The sequence below is a fragment of the Malaya genurostris genome, chromosome 1, assembly GCF_030247185.1.
Source record: "Malaya genurostris strain Urasoe2022 chromosome 1, Malgen_1.1, whole genome shotgun sequence".
In the NCBI taxonomy this organism is placed as follows: Eukaryota; Metazoa; Arthropoda; class Insecta; order Diptera; family Culicidae; genus Malaya; species Malaya genurostris.
In genome coordinates, this window is record NC_080570.1 from 87912883 (window position 1) to 87933933 (window position 21051).

Genomic DNA, 21051 nt, shown 5'->3' on the forward strand with positions numbered 1-21051 from the left:
AACAAACATAATATCGCTGTTGTTCCAATTAGAGTTGCTTTCAAAACGGAAAATATGAAAGATGCGTTGCTGAATAAGAAGCAGGAGTATGGCCCCTTGCTTGCAACGGCAGTAGACAGTTCAATGAATATCAATGGTAGAGAGATGAGAGTCGCAATTCGTGGAGAGTTGTCGGCTTGCTCCTTGGAGTTACTAAGGGAAATGCGGGAACAGCAGAGGTCATTGAATATTAAATATGTATGGCCTGGTCGCGGTGGGATAATCTTGGTGAAAAAAGAAGATAATTCAAAAATAGACAAAATCAGTTGTAAACTAGACATTGCACGCATTATTAATCTATATAAACTAGATAATTCTGTTGCCTCTACGCCAGAACAAATAGCTCCTAAACGAAAAAGAAATTGAATATTGTGTTTTTTTTTAACTTTTTAACTTTTTAACTTTTTCAACTCTTTTTTTTAACTTTTATATTTTTATTAATTAAATGGACAATACAAATCAGACAAACTTCTCCCACGACAATATTTCTAATTTCAATGATAGCTACGTGAGGAATGATAAAAAAACGTTAAAAATTTTACAGTGGAATGTTAGAGGTATAAATGAACTGTCCAAGTTTGACATAATTCTACAGGATCTAGAGAATTGTAAAACTTCTATAGACGTTATCGTTATTGGAGAGACATGGCTTAAAAACGAAAACTGCATCCTTCACGAAATACCACAATATAGAGCCTATTTTGCTTGCAGGAATCACTCTAGTGGTGGTTTAGCCGTATATGTGAAACAAAATATTCAACATAGACTTATTAAAGTTCATACTCTTGATGGGTTCCACCACATACACATTGAACTGTGTGTCAAAGGACAGTTTTATGACGTTCATGGAGTATATCGCCCGCCCAGTTTTGACTTTATTGATTTTTTTGTATATTTTGAAAGCTTAATGTATGAAGTCCAACCTAAACGTTCGTGCTTTATTGTAGGTGATGTGAATGTCTCAGTTAATATGATTAACCACAACATTGTGACAATATACAGGGTCCGGCACTCGAAGTGTAACCAATTAAAAAGGCCATAAATTCAGTTTGGAAAATTACTTTTACTTAATTCAAAGTACAAAATGTGTAAAAATAATACAAATCCAGAATCAATTCACTTTTGCTCGATATGGCCACCTTTTGCCTTGACTTGATGACTTGAGAGAGCGAAGGAGTTGCTTCGTTTTGCCGAAAGCGGTCAATTTCCGAACATTGTACTTTCTGGCGAGAAAATTTTTCCAATTGAGCAATTCGTAAACTCTCAAAACGATAGGGTTTACTTGACCGACCGTTCATACGAGAATTTGAGTCATCGATTGGCCACCAGGAGGCAGCACCCGCAACAGATAATGGTTTGGGCCGCTGTAACCGCAGATGGGCGCTCTCAAATCGTTTTCATCGAGCCTGGCGTCAAGGTAAATGCGACATACTTTTGGGAAAGTATTCTGGAGGTTGCTTTGAAGCCGTGGGCAGACAAACATTTCGGTGGCAGACCATGGACGTTTCAGCAGGACTCGGCACCGTCTCACAAAGCTCGAGTGAACCAAGAATGGCTGAAAAACAACGTTCCGAACTTCATCACGTACACACAATGGCTCTCGAATTCACCAGATGCTAATCCAATGGATTATTCTCTTTGGGCCATTTTGGAGAGCAAAGTCCGAACTAAAAGATACACCAGTCTCGAGGCGCTGAAAAAAGTTATTGTCCGCGAGTAGGCCAAAATACCTGCAAGTCACATTCGGCCAAACGAAGCAACTCCTTCGCTCTCTCAAGTCATCAAGTCAAGGCAAAAGGTGGTCATATCGAGCAAAAGTGAATTGATTCTGAATTTTGTATTATTTTTAAACATTTTGTACTTTGAATTAAGAAAAAGCAATTTTCCAAACTGAATTTATGGCCTTTTTAATTGGTTACACTTCGAGTGCCGGACCCTGTATACGGCACTGCTAGATTCTTACAGTTTTATTTGTACAAACTGTTTTCCTACCAGACCAACTAGTAACAACATACTTGACCATGTTTTATGTAAACTTGACGACGTAAATCGAGTACGAAATGACACTATTTTTAATAACCTTAGTGATCATTCACAAGTATTATCAACTATTGAGCTTTTTGTTGAAAAGGATCCAATGTTACTGACAAAAAAGGTTATTAATCGTCGTCAAATCAATCACGAATTTTAAAGTTTTATGAACAGTATTGATATCAATGAAAATGCAGAATCTATACTTCAATCAATAATGTATACATACAATCACTTACTTGAGCGTTATAGCAGAACAGTAACAAAAACTATCAAAGTGAAGGGTTCTTACTGTCCTTGGATGTCTTTTGACCTTTGGACTCTGATAAAAATAAAGAGTAACTATCTCCAGCGCGTCAAAAGTAATCCGCCTGATTCACATCTCAAGCAAATGCTTCTACATATCTCTAAAAAAGTTGATACTTTGAAAAAAAAGAGTGAACAATTGTTTTACGAAAACTTGCTTACCAATACACCTCACTCAAAATTTTGGAAAAATTTGAAAAACTCATTCGGCTTAACTAAGAAAAACGATAAGATAAACCACAGACTAACAGACAGGACACTCAAATTTGATTCTTCAATTATTTTAACGGTCATTTCGAATATTCCATTATTTGGGACAGTACTCACATGTGTCATGATGGCGCCACGTTACCCTATCAAAAACATCATGTCTGTCATCTAGACTGTCTTTATTTTTTTTCATTTACCAACAGAGTTGCCATTCATACAGAATTACCTGTAATGTATTGATTTGTATACGTCCATGCGAATTTCATGCAGGATACAGATTTAAGACATATTGCCAAAGATAAACTGAAGATTACAATGTTCCATACGTTTCATTGAAAAATGTTGGGTCAGTAATCGTGAACCAGTTGGTTCAGTAATAATGTAATTTTATTGACCCTCCGTTAACAAGCGTCGACTAGTTCCGACAAAATGCCATGGAAACAATACAAGTTAGAAAGGAAGCACACATATGTTTACATTCAGCATATAATGATTTCTTGCCACAACTGATGCTTCATGGGATGAGGCTATAACAAACTAAATAAATTCTAGACAATGGTTCTAAGTAGTTTTCACTTTCTTATTCTAAGAATCACTGATATAAAGCGAAATTTCTCAATATCGTTCATACTGTAACTTGATATTTTTCCAAACATAAACAATCATTGTCATAGTTACGACGCATCTAGTGATCAGACACTTGTTGTTTTGCTTCAAAATACTCAAATTGACAGTGAACCGAGCTCATCGAGGGGTCCTATTCAAATGATACCTAAGAAATCGCAGACTACTCTATCTTGAGTTTATCTTTGATATTGCCTAAACTATATACATAATTGCGCCTACTTCTCATCCTCCAACTCAATAAAAAATCGAACCCGTTTTATTACAATATTTACTTGCTTCTGGTCTGCCGCCACTTAATTTCGGGTGAAAACTACCAACACAATAAAAAATAGTCTAGATGAACAAATTTGAGTCGAATAAATGGTTACCCTCCAACATCAAGAAAAAGTTAAATATATTATCAACGTAATCCAATAAATCATTGTGACGATTCATTTTCAAATATTTTAATGAAATCAGGCATCCCTGCAAGCAGCTGATCGGTGTTGACAAACGAGGGGAAACCAACTAGTAAAAAAACTTTTACATAACACAAGGGGTGTACAGATAGTAAATAGTTCGCGCAGTACAATATAGGTGGAACTAGTGCATCACGAAAAATAATTTTTATTAGAATTTACTCATACTGTCATGTCTGTTAGTCTGTGGATAAACCTCATAGAAAATGGTAGAAGAATTGTTGATTGTAAAGAAATATGTCAGACTTTTAACGACTATTTCTCTAGCATTGGACAAAAACTAGCAAATAATATTCCAACTAATACTAGCATTAATCCTTTAAGCAATGTTCGTTGTGTTCGTGACTCAATATTTTTACGTCCCTCGTCAATCGCCGAAGTTACATTGCTAATACACAACTTAGATAATAACAAAGGCAGTGGTTCCGATGGCATATCAGATAGTTTACTAAAAAAAATTTGTACAACGTTTTCTAGGATTCTCTCTAAATGTTTTAATGAAATTATTCTGTCCGGTTATTATCCCGATTGTCTAAAAGTCTCTAAAGCCATTCCTATATATAAGTCCGGTAATCGTTGTGATTGTAATAATTATCGTCCCATATCTAACAGATCGGCTGAAAAGTTCGTATCGTTTCCATGGGAGGGCGCCACTAGAATTAAATCCATACCATTTTCAGTTAGTACCAACCTTCAAAAGATACGTGTATAAATTTGACAGCTGTCTGATTATTAGTTTGTGAGATATTGCATTTTGAGTGAAGCTACTTTTGTTATTGTGAAAAAAAATGGAAAAAAAGGAATTTCGTGTGTTGATGAAACACTACTTTTTGATGAAAAAAAGTGCCGCCGATACCAAAAATTGGCTTGATGAGTGTTATCCAGACTCTGCACCGGGCGAAGCAACAATTCGTAAGTGGTTTGTAAAATTTCGTACTGGTCATATGAGCACCGAAGACAATGAACGCAGTGGACGTCCAAAAGAGGCTGTTACCGATGAAAACGTGAAAAAAATCCACAAAATGATTTTCAATGACCGTAAAGTGAAGTTGATCGAGATAGCTGACACCCTGAAGATATCAAAGGAACGTGTTGGATATATTATTCACAAATATTTGGATATGAGAAAGCTTTGTGCAAAATGGGTGCCGCGTGAGCTCACAATCGATCAAAAACAACAACGAATTGATGATTCTGAGCAGTGTTTGGAGCTGTTATATCGAAATAAAACCGATTTTTTTCGTCGATATATAACAATGGACGAAACATGGCTCCATCACTTCACTCCGGAGTCCAATCGACAGTCAGCTTAGTGGACTGCACGCGATGAACCGAACCCAAAGCGTGGAAAGACTCAACAATCGGCCGGTAAGGTTACGGCGTCTGTATTTTGGGATTCGCATGGTATAATTTTCATCGACTACCTTGAAAAGGGAAAACCCATCAACAGTGAATATTATATAGCATTATTAGAGCGTTTGAAGGACGAAATTTAAAAAAACGGCCTCATTTGAAGATGAAAAAAGTTTTGTTCCATCAAGACAATGCACCGTGTCACAAGTCGATCAAAACCATGCTGAAATTGATCGAATTGGGCTTCGAATTGCTCCCTCATCCACCGTATTCTCCAGATTTGGCCCCCAGTGACTTTTTCCTGTTCTCAGACCTCAAGAGAATGTTCGCTGGTAAGAAATTTAGAAGCAATGAAGAGGTAATCGCTGAAACTGAGGCCAATTTTGAGGCAAAGGACAAATCGTACTACAAAAATGGTATCGAAAAGTTGGAAGATCGCTATAATCGCTGTATCGCCTCTGATGCAATTATGTTGAATAATAAAAACAAATTTTGGCAAAAAAATGTGTGTTTCTATTAAACGATACGAACTTTTCAGCCGAACTGTTATATTATCCGTCCTTAACAAAATTTTTGAAAAAACTTTTAGTCACCAGATTGCTTGACTTTTTAAATAAACATAGCGTCTTCTACCAATTTCAATACGGTTCTAGACAAGGTTCTGGCACACAAACTGCTATTATAGAACTAGTTGACAAGATAATGAGTGAAATAGATCGTAAGAATATTGTCGGTGCCTCGTTTCTTGACCTTAAAAAAGCTTTTGACACGTTAAATCACACGATTTTACTCGAAAAGCTCGAATGTTATGGTATCAGAGGCATTGCCAACAGCGTTATTCGTAGTTACTTGACAAATAGGCAACAATTTGTATCCATTGATGGGGAACGTAGCAACCTCGCTCCTACGAAAACTGGTGTACCACAAGGTAGTAATATAGGACCTTTATTATTTCTCTTATACATAAATGATTTAGGCAACTTGAATCTTAACGGTACTCCAAGACTCTTTGCCGATGATACAGCCTTATTTTATCCCCATCATAATATCAGTACCATTATAAGCTCGATGAACAGTGACCTAGATGTCCTTGACAAATATATCAACGCTAATTTATTGTCATTGAATTTACTTAAAACGAAATATATGATTTTTCTTTCCATGCGAAAAGTGTTACCAATTCATGACAACCCGAAGCTAACAGATTACGTGATTGAAAATGTAAAATGCTTTAAATACCTGGGCATACATCTTGACCCTACGTTATCTTGGACTCATCATATAAGTTTTGTTGAAAAGTGTATCGCATCTTACTGTGGTATCATGTGGAGAGTGCGATCATATGCTCCTCGGCGTGCACTTTTGACCTACTACCATGCTTATATTCACTCACAACTTAATTATCTTGTATCGGTCTGGGGCCGTGCAGTTAGCTCTCATCTGAAAAAATTACAAACTCTACAGAATAGGTGTCTTAAAACCATTTTTAATAGACCTCTGCTGTTCTCTACGTTTTCATTGTACTCCGACCAAGCTCATAATGCTCTGCCAATAGCTTACTTATGTGACATGCAAACCTTGTTGTTCGTTCATGACACCTTGCATGCCACGACACATCGTAACATACAGTTTTCAACTCCAAACCATTTGTACGCGACGCGCCGTAATGGCAACTTGCAACGCATTCGAACAACCACAACTCTGGGCCAAATGCGTATTCTGTTTGTTGGTCCTACAAAGTTTAATGCACTTCCTCTTGACATACAACAAATCAACATCCGTACCATATTTAGATCTAGATTGAAGCACTACTTTAGACAAAGACTGAATGAAATTTTTATACAATAAGCGTAAAGTTTAAACAATTGTAATCTATCTGTATATCAATGTTAGGTAAACGTAAACAGTATCATATTATTCAATGTTAGATATTAAACGTGGATCTCTTAAAAGGAAACTTATTTCCACTGGGATTCCACACCAATAAATTAGTTAATTGCACATCTTAGAATAAATTGTTTTAATCTCAGTTCTTCTTGTTTTTCTTTGTTAATATTAAAATTTTGCCAGTGTTAATGAACTGAGATTAGTTGCGTCCATTACCAGGGCGCTCCTTGTTGAGCTTTTTGGTGTGGGGGAGTGTGGTGGGCAATTTAAAAAAAAATAATTGACATTAAAATTCTGTATGCGGCTATTTTTATAGCCGTTAGGACCGCCCATTAGTGAAAAAGCTACAAACGAAATCACGTAAAAAGAAGTCTCCTAGCAAAAATTGAATCAGTTTGGATTCTATCGCCACTGCGAGCAGATGTATTTTGTGTCGTTCGCAAATCTAGTTTCGCTACAGACAAGAGCGATAACGTCACAGCTGCCAGTTATTTTCATTGGTGAAAAACAACGGTGGAGAGCATTGCACAAAATCAGCCGTTCTAATGGCTCTAAAAGTTTTCTAAAGAAATATTAGGATTTGTTATTCGCAAATTGAAGGTAATTATCCTCAGTTTAGTGCAAATCAAGAACAGTTTGGTTAGATTCAACCTGATCGGGCATAGTTCACCATCTTTCGGGTCACTTCCTGAACACTCACGGTATGCTATGGCACAATGATGATACGCAAGCGAACCACCACCTCATGCTTGCTATAACACCCGGACATGGAGGGACGAGGGACGAGCGAGTCTCACCCGTAATCCCGCACAACGAGAGATTTATGTTTTTTACGCTTATAATTTTTCAGCGCGTTCCCGCGGAAACGGAAAACGTATCATTACCGATCAACAGTCCACCAACCCAGACTGAGAGTGCATGTGGGGACCACATAAGGGAAGGTGTTTGTGTGGGAGTTCATCACGCGCCCGACGGCACCCCACTTGCAGTAAGCCCCAGCGCGCAACATAGGCCTTCATAACTGAACGTCGCTACGGTGGGACAAGTAACCAGCAACTCGTAAAACCACTGTTCGAAATGGATCGCAATGTCCTCATGAAAGCAGGAGCAAAAACAATGTGGCTCAGCAACCAGGGCCCAACCACAGTTGAATATCTCCACTTCGGATAATCGAGTTCAACTGGTTTGAGCCCTAGGCAGTTTCACATACTTTTTGACTATCTATCCAGAGTGTTATTCAACTTTCCCTCACGGTACTTGTTCACTATCGGTCTCGTGGTCATATTTAGCTCACATTAGCGCCGTTTCTCACATTAGCGCCGTTCTACGAAAAATTCTCACATTAGCGCCGTTCTACGAGTCTTTCACCCTCTATGGGAGTAAAAAACACATTCTAGTTGAACTTCCAGGTTCATATGAACATTCCAGGTTCATATGAACCATATCAATCCATAATCCCGACTAAATGAGTATTTCAGTGATTCGCCGTTCTCTTCGGAATAGGGTACAGGCTGCTGTTCACATTGTAGTGCATGTGCAGCCCAGAACATCTAAGGGCATCACGGACCTGTTATCGCTCAATCTCACTTTGCTGAACACAAATTGTCCTATTAAGCAGAAGTTAACCTCGATGAGTTGACGTATTGTCAGGTCAAACTACACCGCCGGCCGGACAGAACCGGCACGAACGAAGAAACTGCACCGCATGGTTGTCCACCGTAAAGCACCCCGCCTCATCGACCATTAACCGGACGGGATCATCGTCTGACTGCTGATAGCGTTCTATTTAATTTGATTGAGTCATGTTCGTTATTTGAATTAACCAGACAAAGCGAAACGATGCGTACGCTAGAGACCGAACCGCCTTATGCGGTATCAATGGATGAGCCGATCTGATATTCGGATGTATCTTGCAATGATTCGAGAACATTTTGTGGTGTAAGTTCTTCTAAAAATGAGGGTGTAATATATGTAACGGCATAACTCCAAAATGGTCTAGGGTCTATCGCACTCCGAACACTTCGACATTAAAATTGTTTAAAACGGTGTGGATTTTCTATCTCTTGCAAGAGAAATAAACATTCCATGTTGTTCTTGCCATCGCCGATTGACGAGCAATTATTATTAAATAAGATACTTCCTCGAAAATATGTTCCAAACCAACTATTTAAAATTTAAATTTGTTCTAACTGAATTTTCGGGAAATATATTTTCATCCTTTGTTCTACCCCTCGTACCTCCTTTTTTCTACCGGACAACTCGCCTCACGATCAGGATAGTGTTATTCGCATTAACGTTAATTAATGTAAAATTCAATAAATTTCTGCAATACTCACCAAAACTTTTTTTTTCTCTTTTGACAGGAGATTGGTCAGATGATTCACCTTTGTGGTGTAATGGTTTAAGGAACATATTAATGCCTCATGGTGGTTCCGAAGGAGTGTTTTGGATATCATTTGAAGATGTTCTAAAGTAAGTATTAAAGTAGAAGCTGGCTTTAACTCACCTTAAAGCCTTTCTCTTAAACGTCTGAATAACTATGGGATTCTTTACAAAACTTTAGTTTGACCCTTACATGAAAATACAATGGTTCCTTTGTCTTCATTAAAACACCTACCACAGTTTATACAGTACGGGGGACCGGGGCTAGTTGGTCGAGTTACGCTTCCGGAATTTCTGTACTCTTTCTGATTAGACTTTTTGATAAACGGTATGCTCTATCATGAAGATATACCTTTAGAGCACATGATTTTTTTCATTCATAAAACCCTCCCCTTTTTGGTTTTTTAGTCTTTTTTACTGTTTTGGAATTAGTTTCGACAGTGTTGGATTTTGCTAATTGAAAGGCAGTTCCGTGATTTTAACGCTATATTAGGGTCGTTATAAATTCCATGAAACGACAAATTTTTACTATCGGCTATTTAGGAGTGACTCAATGTTACGTTTAATATCTCTTTTCAGCGAAGCTCTCGTTAACCAGACCAATCCTAAACTGCTTGTTGAAAGCTGAGGTATAATTAAGTAAATATACGTACATATTTCAGATAATATATTCAAACTTCTACCATAATACACTTTTTCAATATATCAGCGATAGGTATATGTTAAATTCAATATAAAGGATTCCAATTCAACTGTATAAAAAGAACAAATCAATAAGAAAGGTATCGTGTAATACCTTATCACCCACATTCTCTTCTTCTTTTTTCACCGTTTCATCTGGCTAGTTGGCAACTTGTGTATTTCCGTCGCTGATTGTATGACAAACACAGTGAATTGATGAGGGGCTTTGCGAAGTATCGTAAGACGATCTTCTATTAACGGATTACTGTCTTTTGTATCGATGTCAAGAACTGCTATTTTAACTGCCGGGCGCTCATATATGCCATGAACTGTTTGTACGGTTGCGGATCACACCTGACCATAATTCGCAATCTTCGCATCGATTATTCTTCCCTTTGGCCAACAGTTGCAGGGGAAGTTGTGGTCAACCACTATTACCACGTCTCCCACCGCTATGGGTTGATCCAGTGCTTCCAGAATTCATTAGCACAAACTTGAGATATTTTCCGTCCATGAATTACTCCTTTAGCGCTATCGTTGAATTTAACTAAAGGTTTACATCCACTTGACGAACCAAGAAGGAGGTGATTTGGCGTCAAGGTAACCCCATCATCCAGCATAGGAACATGTGTAAGCGGGTGACTGTTTTATGATGTTTTTTTTTATTTCGACCAAGGCATTGTGTAGGACTTCGTCGGTCAATCTTTTGTTTTCCATCACATGTGATAAGTATTATTTCACCGATTGGACAAGGTGCTCCCAACAGCCACCCATGTGAGGTTAAACAGGAGTTATGAACACCCAGCGGGTTTTGGACTGATAAATTCTCGCATGACTTGATCGTTATCAATATTCCTATGTGCAATTTGTAACTCCTTACTTGCTCCCTTGAAATTTGTTCCTTGGTCTTTATAGATTTCAATTGGCACACCTCGTCTAGCGATGAAATTGCGTAACACTATGATATATGAACTCGTCAGTGATTTGGCGACTTTCAAAAGCGAAAACAGTTGACTTGTGAGGTCAGACCTTTTACTGTATGTACGTTATGCATGCGATAGCGTTTTGTCGAAGCTCCAACTCCTGATACTTCAACCTCAACTATGTTAGACTATGTCTTCATGTATCACCTGTCCATTTCAGCCTCAGTGGGTGAAGTTCTCCGTGCAATTGAAGTGAGGGATGACCCGTCGTCAAATAGAGCGAATGTTTTAATGTTCGATGTTGGACTATATAGTGTCACTGGAAGAATTCGGAACATGACGGAATCCATCCAGTGTTGCATTGTTCCATATGGTTATTTCCAGTGTTGGAATTTTTTTATTTTTCTTGTCACTGTGTAACAGGGTATGATGCTTATATGCACAATTGTTTATACCACATTTCTTTCTTAAATGCATAATTCTATATGGTTACGCAAACAGCGACGACACAAGCCGCCTTCTCGCACTACTGCCCGTCGAGACAATTACCCTTGCAAGTAAAACATAAGCGGTTAGAATGTGAGAAATCACCTTCGCGATCGTGATTTGGATGTACATTTTTAAGATGTATAAACAAATCCATCGTTTCTTTTATTTCTGTGCGGGGATGGTAAGTCGTTCGCCCCTACGGGAACAAGTGACACTGAAATGGCGACTTCAACCAAGGTACATAACCAAGCACTGAACACACTCAGGTTAGCGTTACTGAGACACCTCCGATGTGTGGCCCAGTTCAATTTGACCATCGACGAAAGCTTGTCAACCAGTTCATTGAGTAGACTTACATTGTGTAGATACTCATTTAATTGACACGCTTCGATGGTGGCAGTCAAGTTGGATACTGCGATTCCATAATCAACCAGGGTGCTCAACTTGTCTGCCCTTGGATCTGGCATAGATTGAACCTTGGCGATTAGAGTTTGGATTATTATTTCCGGTCTGCCGAAAAGCATTTTTAACGTATCTATCACACCGTTCACATTTTTTGGGTGCAACAATCGGCTCCTGATGGCTTCCAAGGCCTTTCAGCGAAGACATCTTTGCAACCTAACCATATTTTCTGAAGCGTAGTATCCGCACATTTTGGTTGTACTAATAAATGTTGCGTAAACATGGGCTATTCTTTGGGAGACCCGGTGGAAGCTCCTTGGAAACTGCCTGTCTCACTGCGATTTGACCTTTTGTTAGACCGTCTTCTGTATTTTCGTTTAGCAGTAACGCTGCTGAATTTTCAGGGTCTTCGTTTTGTATCGTATTATTTAAAAAATCCGTCACGGAGAAGTTATGTTTGCCAATGAAACTTACTTCGCTTTCGCCGGATTCCGATTCAGGAGTTGTATTTTTCTTCGCTAGGAATTCACGTCGTTTAACTCGAGGGTGTTTCAATTTCTCCAGCATCTATTTCGTATATTTCCTGCAACAAAATCCTAAGTTTTCGATTTCCTGGGAGAGAGCGGCACATGTGAAATGAGACCATCTTTGACAATTATCATATTGAATCATTTCTTGGTTGTCTTGTGCATCGCACTCTTGGCAGCTTGATTCATAAGCTCCAAGCATGTTTGAGGTACTTTTCTCCGGGCCGGGCTCTTGTACCTTCGGTGACGTCGTATTGTCAGTACCGGTGTCGTTTTCAATTAGTATTTTTTTTTTTGGCATTCCGCAGTCGAGTCTCGGTAAACGAGAATCATAATTTGTTGGATTTTTCAAATTGAAAGGCTGTTCCGTGATTTTAACGGTATATTTAGAGTCGTTTTAAATCTCCTGAAAGAACACATTTTTACTATGAGCTATTTAGTAGTTACTTAGGGTTACGTTTAGTTTCTCTTTCCAGCGAGGTTCTCGTTAAGCAGACCTACCGCAATACACCTTTTCAATATATCAGCGATATATACTAAATTCAATACAAAGGATTCCAGTATAATATAAGAACAAATCAATAAGAAAGGTATCGTGTAATACTTTATCACCTATATTCTCTTCTTCTTTCTTTCACCGTTTCATCTGGCCAGTTGGCAACTTGTGTATTTCCGTCGCTGATTGTATGAAATTGACGAGGGGCTATGCGAAGAATCGCAACAGGCAGCATTAGTGAACTTTTTCAGTTTTACTTCTACCTTTTCTCCACCAGTGCTCGCACTTGCGCTTGGTTTAATTTTTCTACTTCTCCAATGCTTCTTTTATTGGAGAATTTATAACATTTTGGATGCATTCGCGATTTACGGTCTTAACGCTCCTCCGAATCAGCCTTTAAGAGAAGTCTGACATTTTCAGGATGGCCTACATCTGCAGCAGTTTCTATACTGATGGACGAGTTTTGCTCGGGGTTGGGTCAATCCGCGACAAATCCTGTCAGGAACTCTAAATGCTGAACGTTTTGATGGCATTTGATTCATAAAACATTGGAATCATCTTTTCTATTGACAATTTCTAGCTTTTAATGATTTTTCCTCCCTTATTTCTATTTGTCAATAATAAATTATTTCCATTACTTATTTCTCATGTATTGTTTTCCTCATAATCATCAATATAAGCATAATATCCAATTCCGTCCAAAAAAGTATAATATTTCACGAATATCCAAGTGCACTATGCTCTAAGCTAAAATTACAACTTGGCCAACCAACCCCGCACAAAACTCGGCCAACGTGCCCCCCGTCGACCCCCGCAAAAAATATCGACCCCAAGGGGTCTATATCGACCACTTTGGGATCCCCTGCTCTAAAGCAAGGATACGGAATTGTTGAAAGCTTTCGTGTCAGCACGAAGAGATAGAAAATGTGTAGGTTGAAAGTGATCGTTTCATCTAGAGATTTTTAAAATAAGCTGATGTGTCTAACTGCCTTTGGTTGGGCTGTTCCATTTCCGTTGCCACTCGATCCTACGGGCGTTTCTGTCATCCTGCAAGTTCGTGTCCTCTTTGACTATCAGTCCGATGAGCATAATGCTCGTAAACACACAGGCTGGATCTCCAGATACCGTATAATATGCGCCATGAGTCTACGCATTCGCTACAGCATCTGTACGTTCCATTATACGTTGAGTGACATGGTCCATACCGGACTACCATACCTCATGATCAAAACTACCTCATCTGACAGTTTACTTTAGCGCACTTGTGAACTGTAATCCATCATTCGTGAAAGCGTTGCTATCATTGTTGCACTTGCAGGAGATTTTGGAAACACCGGAGTTTGGCGATGTCTCCTGTTCTGACTCATTGTTGACAACAATCACCTTGGTTTTGTGTTGCGCAAGTTGCAGTTTCCTGTAACGATGCCAGTCCTCCACTGTGCAAATGTGTCATGCTCTCATTTCGACTTTTTCGTAGGATTCATCGCACAATAGTGACATGGTCCGCAAACCCGACTATCTTCACACCTCAGCCTCATCATCCGTACGTCAAAGTTCCACATAAGGCCTAGGATATAATTCTAAGGAACTACAGCCGTGATGGGGCGCTGCCTTTATGTTTATCGACTTCGTAGAGCAACACTTAACTCTGGAAGTAACCTTCCCGAGTCTTGCATAGTACTTCCAGTATTGTATGAGTGTGTATGTGTGTGCGTGCTCCTTTCATCGTGTTTTTTTACCGTGCAATTTTCTCAGACCAACTGATTTTAACAAGTTTTCACACGTTTCGGAGGTATTACTAAGTCAATGATCAGGTTCGAAGATCAAATGGCTGTGACTTCTGGTTTCGGAGTTTTTGCCTTTCTCATATAGAAAAGTTATGCAATCACTGTGAAAACCGACTTTTGAACCGAGGCCCGGAGGGCCTAGTGTCATATACCATTCGACTCAGTTCGTCGAGTACGCAAAATGTATGTGTGTGTGTATGTGCGTATGTGTGTATGTAACGTTTTTTTGCACTAACTTTTCTCGGAGATGGCTGAACCAATTTTCACAAACTCAGATTCAAATGAAAGGTCTTGTGATCCCATACGAAATTCCTGAATATTATTTGGATTCGATTTCCGGTTCCGGAATTATGGGGTAAAATGTGCAAAAAATTGTGAAAATAAGTGCACTATTTTTTCTCAGAGATGGATTAACCGATTTTCACAAACTTAGATTCAAACGAAAGGTGTGAAATAAAAAATTCCTGAATATTATCCGACTTCCGGCTCGGGAGTTATGGGATAAAATGTGCAAAAAAAACAATATATGTGTTCAACTTTTTCTCATAGATGGCGCGACCGATTTTCACAAACGTAGGTTCAAATGAAAGGTCTTGTGGTCCCATACAAAATTTCTGAATATTATTTGGATCCGACCTCCGGTTCCGGAATTATGGGGTAAAATGTGCAAAAGATTGTGAAAATAAGTGCACTAACTTTTCCCAGAGATAGCTGAACCGATTTTCACAAACTTAGGTTCAAATGAAAGATCTTGAGGTCCCATAAAAAATTCCTGAATATTGTTTGGATCCGACTTCCGGCTCGGGAGTTATGGGGTAAAATGTGCAAAAAAAAAATATGTGTTCTAACTTTTCTCATAGATGGCGCGACCGATTTTCACAAACTTAGATTCAAAGGAAAGGTCCTGTGGTCCCATACGTAATTCTTGAATTTCATGCGGATTCGACTTCCGGATCCGGAAATGTAGAGTAAAGTGGGTTAAAAATTGTATACCATCACTGAAAATGGTGAAAAACCTTAAATAATTTAGAAATTAATCAACCTCAGATCTTTTCCAATTGATAGTTTTTATCAGTAGACGGTCAAACAAACCGATTTCAGTTATTCTTTCAAGAATCGCAGAGAATTATTTTGAAGAATACCACAGTATTATATATGATAGTATGATTGATATGAGAAAGGCATCATTACACCACTAGGTGGATTAAAACAGGTTTTTATTTATTTATTTATTTATTTAAATATGTCTTCGATTAAAATAATATTATCGCACACACTATTACTATACAACTACTCTCATTAACCTAACATAAATTTTTTTAGTTTAAATGCCTCTTTATTCATTGTAAAATTAAATAAATGATAAACACTATTGAAGCGATGACAACAAACATCCATAGGATTATTTTGACTGTACTGTGTGCGATGGACTGATCGTCGAAGAAAGTCTGTTCTCCACACCAGTCAATAACTTTGTCAACGTCCGTTTGTAAGGTACAGCAATTCACAAGGCTAGTAACGATGCGATAAACTTTGAGATCGTCTGCATACATTACTTTAGGCGACAATACTTCTCTACATAGGTCATTCACGAGAAGTACAAAGAGTAGTGGACCTAGATGGCTTCCTTGGGGAACACCTGATATAATGTTGAAGGATCAGAAAGAATAGATCCTACACGAACTGAGGCTATGCGATTTGTAAGATACGAAAAAATACAATCAGTCAGCCAGTCAGGGAAACCACAACGCATCAATTTTTGTATAGCGAGCAGATGGGGTACACAATCGAAAGCTTTCGAAAAATCGACGTACAATGCATCAACTTGTTGTCAATCAGTGTAGAAACGTAGCTCATCATATTAGTCGTTGTTGATCGTTTTCTGACAAAGCCATGCTGATCAGCGTTGATAATGTGCTTTACTGAGGGATAGATATACTCCAACAACATACGTTCGAAAACTTTTGGTAAGCAACTCAGCATGGAAATGCCTCTGTAGTTATTGACGCCATGAACGTAACCAGTTTTATGAATCGGAACGATTAAAGTTTCCACTTCGCCGGAATATAACTCTCAACTAAGGAGCGATTGAAAAGCAGTGAAGCCGGTAAAGCTAAAGCAGAATATAAATGAAGGTAGCAATACATGCGATCCTGGTTCTTTTGATCCATTGACACGTTGCAGATTAGTATACACTTCACTTGCCGTGAGCACAATTGCTGGTAAGTTCAGATTATACATCGATAGGCTATTCAAATACGATTCTGACAAGGGTGATGAGTTTACGAGGTCTGTTCAAAAAGTTCCCAGAATTTTTGAATTGCGCGCGTCTGGAGAGTCCGGTGGTCAAAATTTTTTTTATTGTGTTGGTACATATGTCCCTAATGTATGGTGAAATTTCAGCTGTATTCATTGTTTACATTCTGTCTTGTAGCGGCTGGTGTAGACGTGTTTTTTTGAGCTCGGCGATTTTTGTTAGTTTAAACAATGGAAGAATTGAAGAGTCAAAGAATTTGTATTAAATTTTGCGTGAAAAAAGTGTAACCAAGTGTGTGAAATGTTACAGAGAGCCTACGGTGAGTCTGCTATGAAAAAACAAGTGTTTACGAGTGGTATAAGCGTTTCCAAGATGGCCGCGAAGACGTTGAAGACGACGAACGCTCCGGTCGACCCAGCACGTCAATAATCGATGAAAATGTGGGAAAAGTGGAAAAAATGATTATGGATGATCGCCGAATCACTATTAGAGAAGTTGCTGATGGAGTTGGCATATCAGTTGGCTCATGCCATCATATTTTTTCAAATGTCTTGGGCATGAAACGAGTGGCAGCAAAATTCGTTCTAAAACTGCTGAATTTTGATCAAAAAACAAACGCATTACCAATGCCTCAACCTCCTTATTTACCAGATATCGCTCCGTGTGATTTTTTCCTGTTCCCAAAGTTGAAGAGACCCATGAAAGGACAGCGTTTTTCATCGATTGAAGAGATAAAGACAGAATCGCTGAGAGTGCTACAGAGCATTACAAAAAGTGACTATCAGGGGTGTTTCGAAGACTGGAAAAAACGCTGGCATAAGTGTATTATATCCAGGGGGATTACTTTGAGTGGGACCATATAGATGTAGACGAATAAATAAATATTTTTTTAGAAAAATGAGAATTCCGGGTACTTTTTGAACAGACCTCGTATACTTAGCACACTTTGAAAAAATGACGCGAATAGGTTTGCTGAATCCAAAGCTACTGTAGACGAGTGATTTCCGTAGAAAACACTTTAGACGTTTAGACGTTTTATTCCGAAGATAAAACCAAAACTGAATTGGATCAGATTTGAGATTACTTTCCAGTCCGAAAACACGATGCATTGAGTGAATCGAACTGACATTCCAAATCTTGTACGAGCAATTTATCATTTTCACATTTTGTCCGAAAAAACGTGATTAATCCACCTAGCAGTGAGATGATACCTTTTTTTATCAATAAGCATGTGTTTTTGCATGGATATTCTTAGGTGTTTTAGTTCTCATAACATTATTTTAATTATCGTCGTTTTAAACGGCAAATTAAGATTTTAATCACTCATTACCCTGTAATGCCGAAACTGCAAAACATATCGAATTTCAATCTTAGCGTGCGACAATCGATTGAACATTCCATGAGATGTCGAAGTAAGTTCCACTTCAGAGTTTTTCGTCATTATTTATGGTACTTCCAGAGCCGGTATTCAGGAATTAGCATATCCCAAAATGATTCGAATGGCCATAAATTATTACGCCAAACAATTTACATGAAATTTATAAACTCATCATCTGTAATTCCAGAATCGGATAAAATTCACCAATTTTGTATGGGACCTTAAGTCCTGTAATATTTGTTTTTGAAGTTCGATTTGGTCTTTTTTGAGAAAATGATTGAGCTTTGAGAATCGATTCGATACTGGAACCGGAATTCTAAAATCGGTGTAGCCGAAATCAGTTAAATTCACCTGAGCAGTGTGTAGACATCTTTGAGAAATTAAAGTGCGAATTAAAATTTGGGGGTACATTCCGAATCCAAAAAAGAATACCGCTTAAACTTAAATAAATTTATTTGGTAATCGACTATCCAAATTTGCAAACCCGATAAACCTGATTAATTTATGTGAAATGGACATTTTTATACTAATCACCCTGCATTTTCTAAACCAGAAGTCGGATCTGACTAAAAAGTAAGAGGTTTTATAGGATTTTAAGACCTCTCATTTGAATCATAGATGATTCTTAGATTTCATTTGAATCTTAGATCGGTTCAGCCATCTACGAGAAAAATTAATTGCATTATTTCAATTTCGTTTCACATATCATTCTGTAATTCCGCAATCAGAAGTCGGATCCAAACATAATTCAGGAGCCTTGTTTGGGAGAATACGACTTTTCATATGAGTTGGTAGAAAAAGGTTTAGTCATCTCCGAGAAAATTGAGTGAAATTATTTGTCACACACGCATTTGCTGATCTCGACGAACTGAGTCGTATGGTATATGGAAGTCATGTTCTTCCAGCATTTATTGCTGTAAATAGTTTGAATCAATATAATTATGGAATTACTTCCAACTCGATAATACTGGTATCATCTGGTTTACATATGCCATATTCGAAAGATTATGTTGCCAAAAATGAACCGTGCTAAAATTGGTCCGTGGCAAATTGTCATAAAAAAGGATGCTGTACACAGTCTTTTTGGTACTTAGAAACAATTATATGTAACAGTATAAAAAATCGTATTTCATGTTGCTCCCAAGCATTGCTTTTCCATACAGCGCTCAAAATTCCTTCTACTGGAATAAGGCTTACACAAAAATATCGATATCTCCGTTAAAAATGGACGGATTTTAACAATCTATGGCTTGTTGGATAGGTATTACCGAGCGAAATCTAAGTCTGGAAACATATTCTGTTTTCAAGGTCAAATGTGACAGATACTGTCGAAAAACTGAAAATTTTGACATAAAACTTCGTATAACTCAAAAAGTAAACATCCGATCTCAAAATCATTCAATAGCGTTCTGGGTGACGGGGAGACCTTTCATTTGCGACTAGTTTGATCAAAATCGGTCCAGCCATCTCTGAGATCTCGACCTCTTAGTTGACAACACACATACAGACACACACACATACACACACACACACACACAAACACACACACACAGACATTTGCTCAGTTCGTCGAGCTGAATCGATTGGTATATGACATTTGGCTCTTCGGGCCTCGGAAAATTTTTCGAAAGTTTGAGCGAATTCTATACCTATTTTTTATATATATAAAAAAAGGTAAAACCGTTCCTTGGACGCTTCGGAAGGTTGCGAAGCTCACTGTTCCACCAAGGTTGTTTGTTATTTGAGTGACGTATATTTTTTTCCGAGGTACGATATGTTGAAAAATAGAATCTAGCTAACGGTAAAACTTTTCAACTGCTTCATCTAATGTTCCATGCGTCAGTATATCAACCCAATTTATACGTGAAATTTCAGCATTCAATTCGTGGTAGTCACACCGATTGAAATCGTAGAGCGTGTCTATCCATCCACATCCACATCCACACGCGAAGAAAGTGAGACTTCAATTTTTAATACTAAGGAAGGATGATGGCGATCCAATCTCAACAGAGACGATGAGAGTACGAAAACTTAAATGTTCTGAAGCTGCATTGCTGGGTAATAGCAACCGACTTCATCGTCGAAGCTCCAGTGTAGTAGCGGAAGATTTTAGTCACCCAAAACTGTCACCCTATCACGGTCAGCAAACTTTCTAATTATTTGATTCACACAAACTGCATGTTGCTCGTAAAGAGAGAGATATCCGAGTTTGGTGGAAGATATGTATTGCACAAACGACGAGAGAAGTTCTCCCGCATGTGATGTGAACAGCTGTTTGCTCTAGACGGTCTGCTGCAGAAACTTTCACAATACTACTCTGGATGCCTTTTTTATTTCTATCAGAACACTGCCACCACGAAGATAACGGCTAGTGTGATTATTACGATCGGTTCGATAGATGGTATACTGGTCGGTTAGTTATGTATCGAGTATATTCTTATTAAGCCATGTTTCTGTAAATACTATCACGTCATAGTCGGAAGCAGAGAGGGTCGAAAAAAGTTCAATTTTTTTAGTGCGTAGGCGTTTGGCTCGTTCAAGGGGTACTACTAAGTCATGGATGACTTCTGTTTCCGGAGATACGACGGTTCATTGATGTTCTGCCGATTTCAACAAGCTTAGACTAGTTTGAGAGATACTATTGGGTCATTTATCTAGTTTGAAGAACAAACGGCTTCGACATCTGGTTTCAGAGATATGAAGGTAAATGTGACGTAACCGAAAAAAAACAGGTGTACAACTTTGCTTCTGCCGTTTTTTTCCTAAATTTAAAGCTATATTGCGAAAAAGTGCTTACAGATGTATTATTCAAAGAATT

The 21051-nt window shown here is 38.3% G+C and overlaps 1 protein-coding gene across 7 annotated transcripts in view; it reads left to right on the forward strand.

The window, feature by feature from the left end:
- Positions 1 to 21051, forward strand: part of LOC131440668 (calpain-D) — a 314742-nt gene that overhangs the window by 150179 nt on the left and 143512 nt on the right. For all 7 annotated transcript variants that reach the window (XM_058612143.1, XM_058612141.1, XM_058612140.1 and 4 more), the window contains one exon: positions 9275 to 9383. In XM_058612143.1, coding sequence (XP_058468126.1) covers positions 9275 to 9383 — 109 coding nt within the window. The remainder of the gene's footprint in view (positions 1 to 9274; positions 9384 to 21051) is intronic.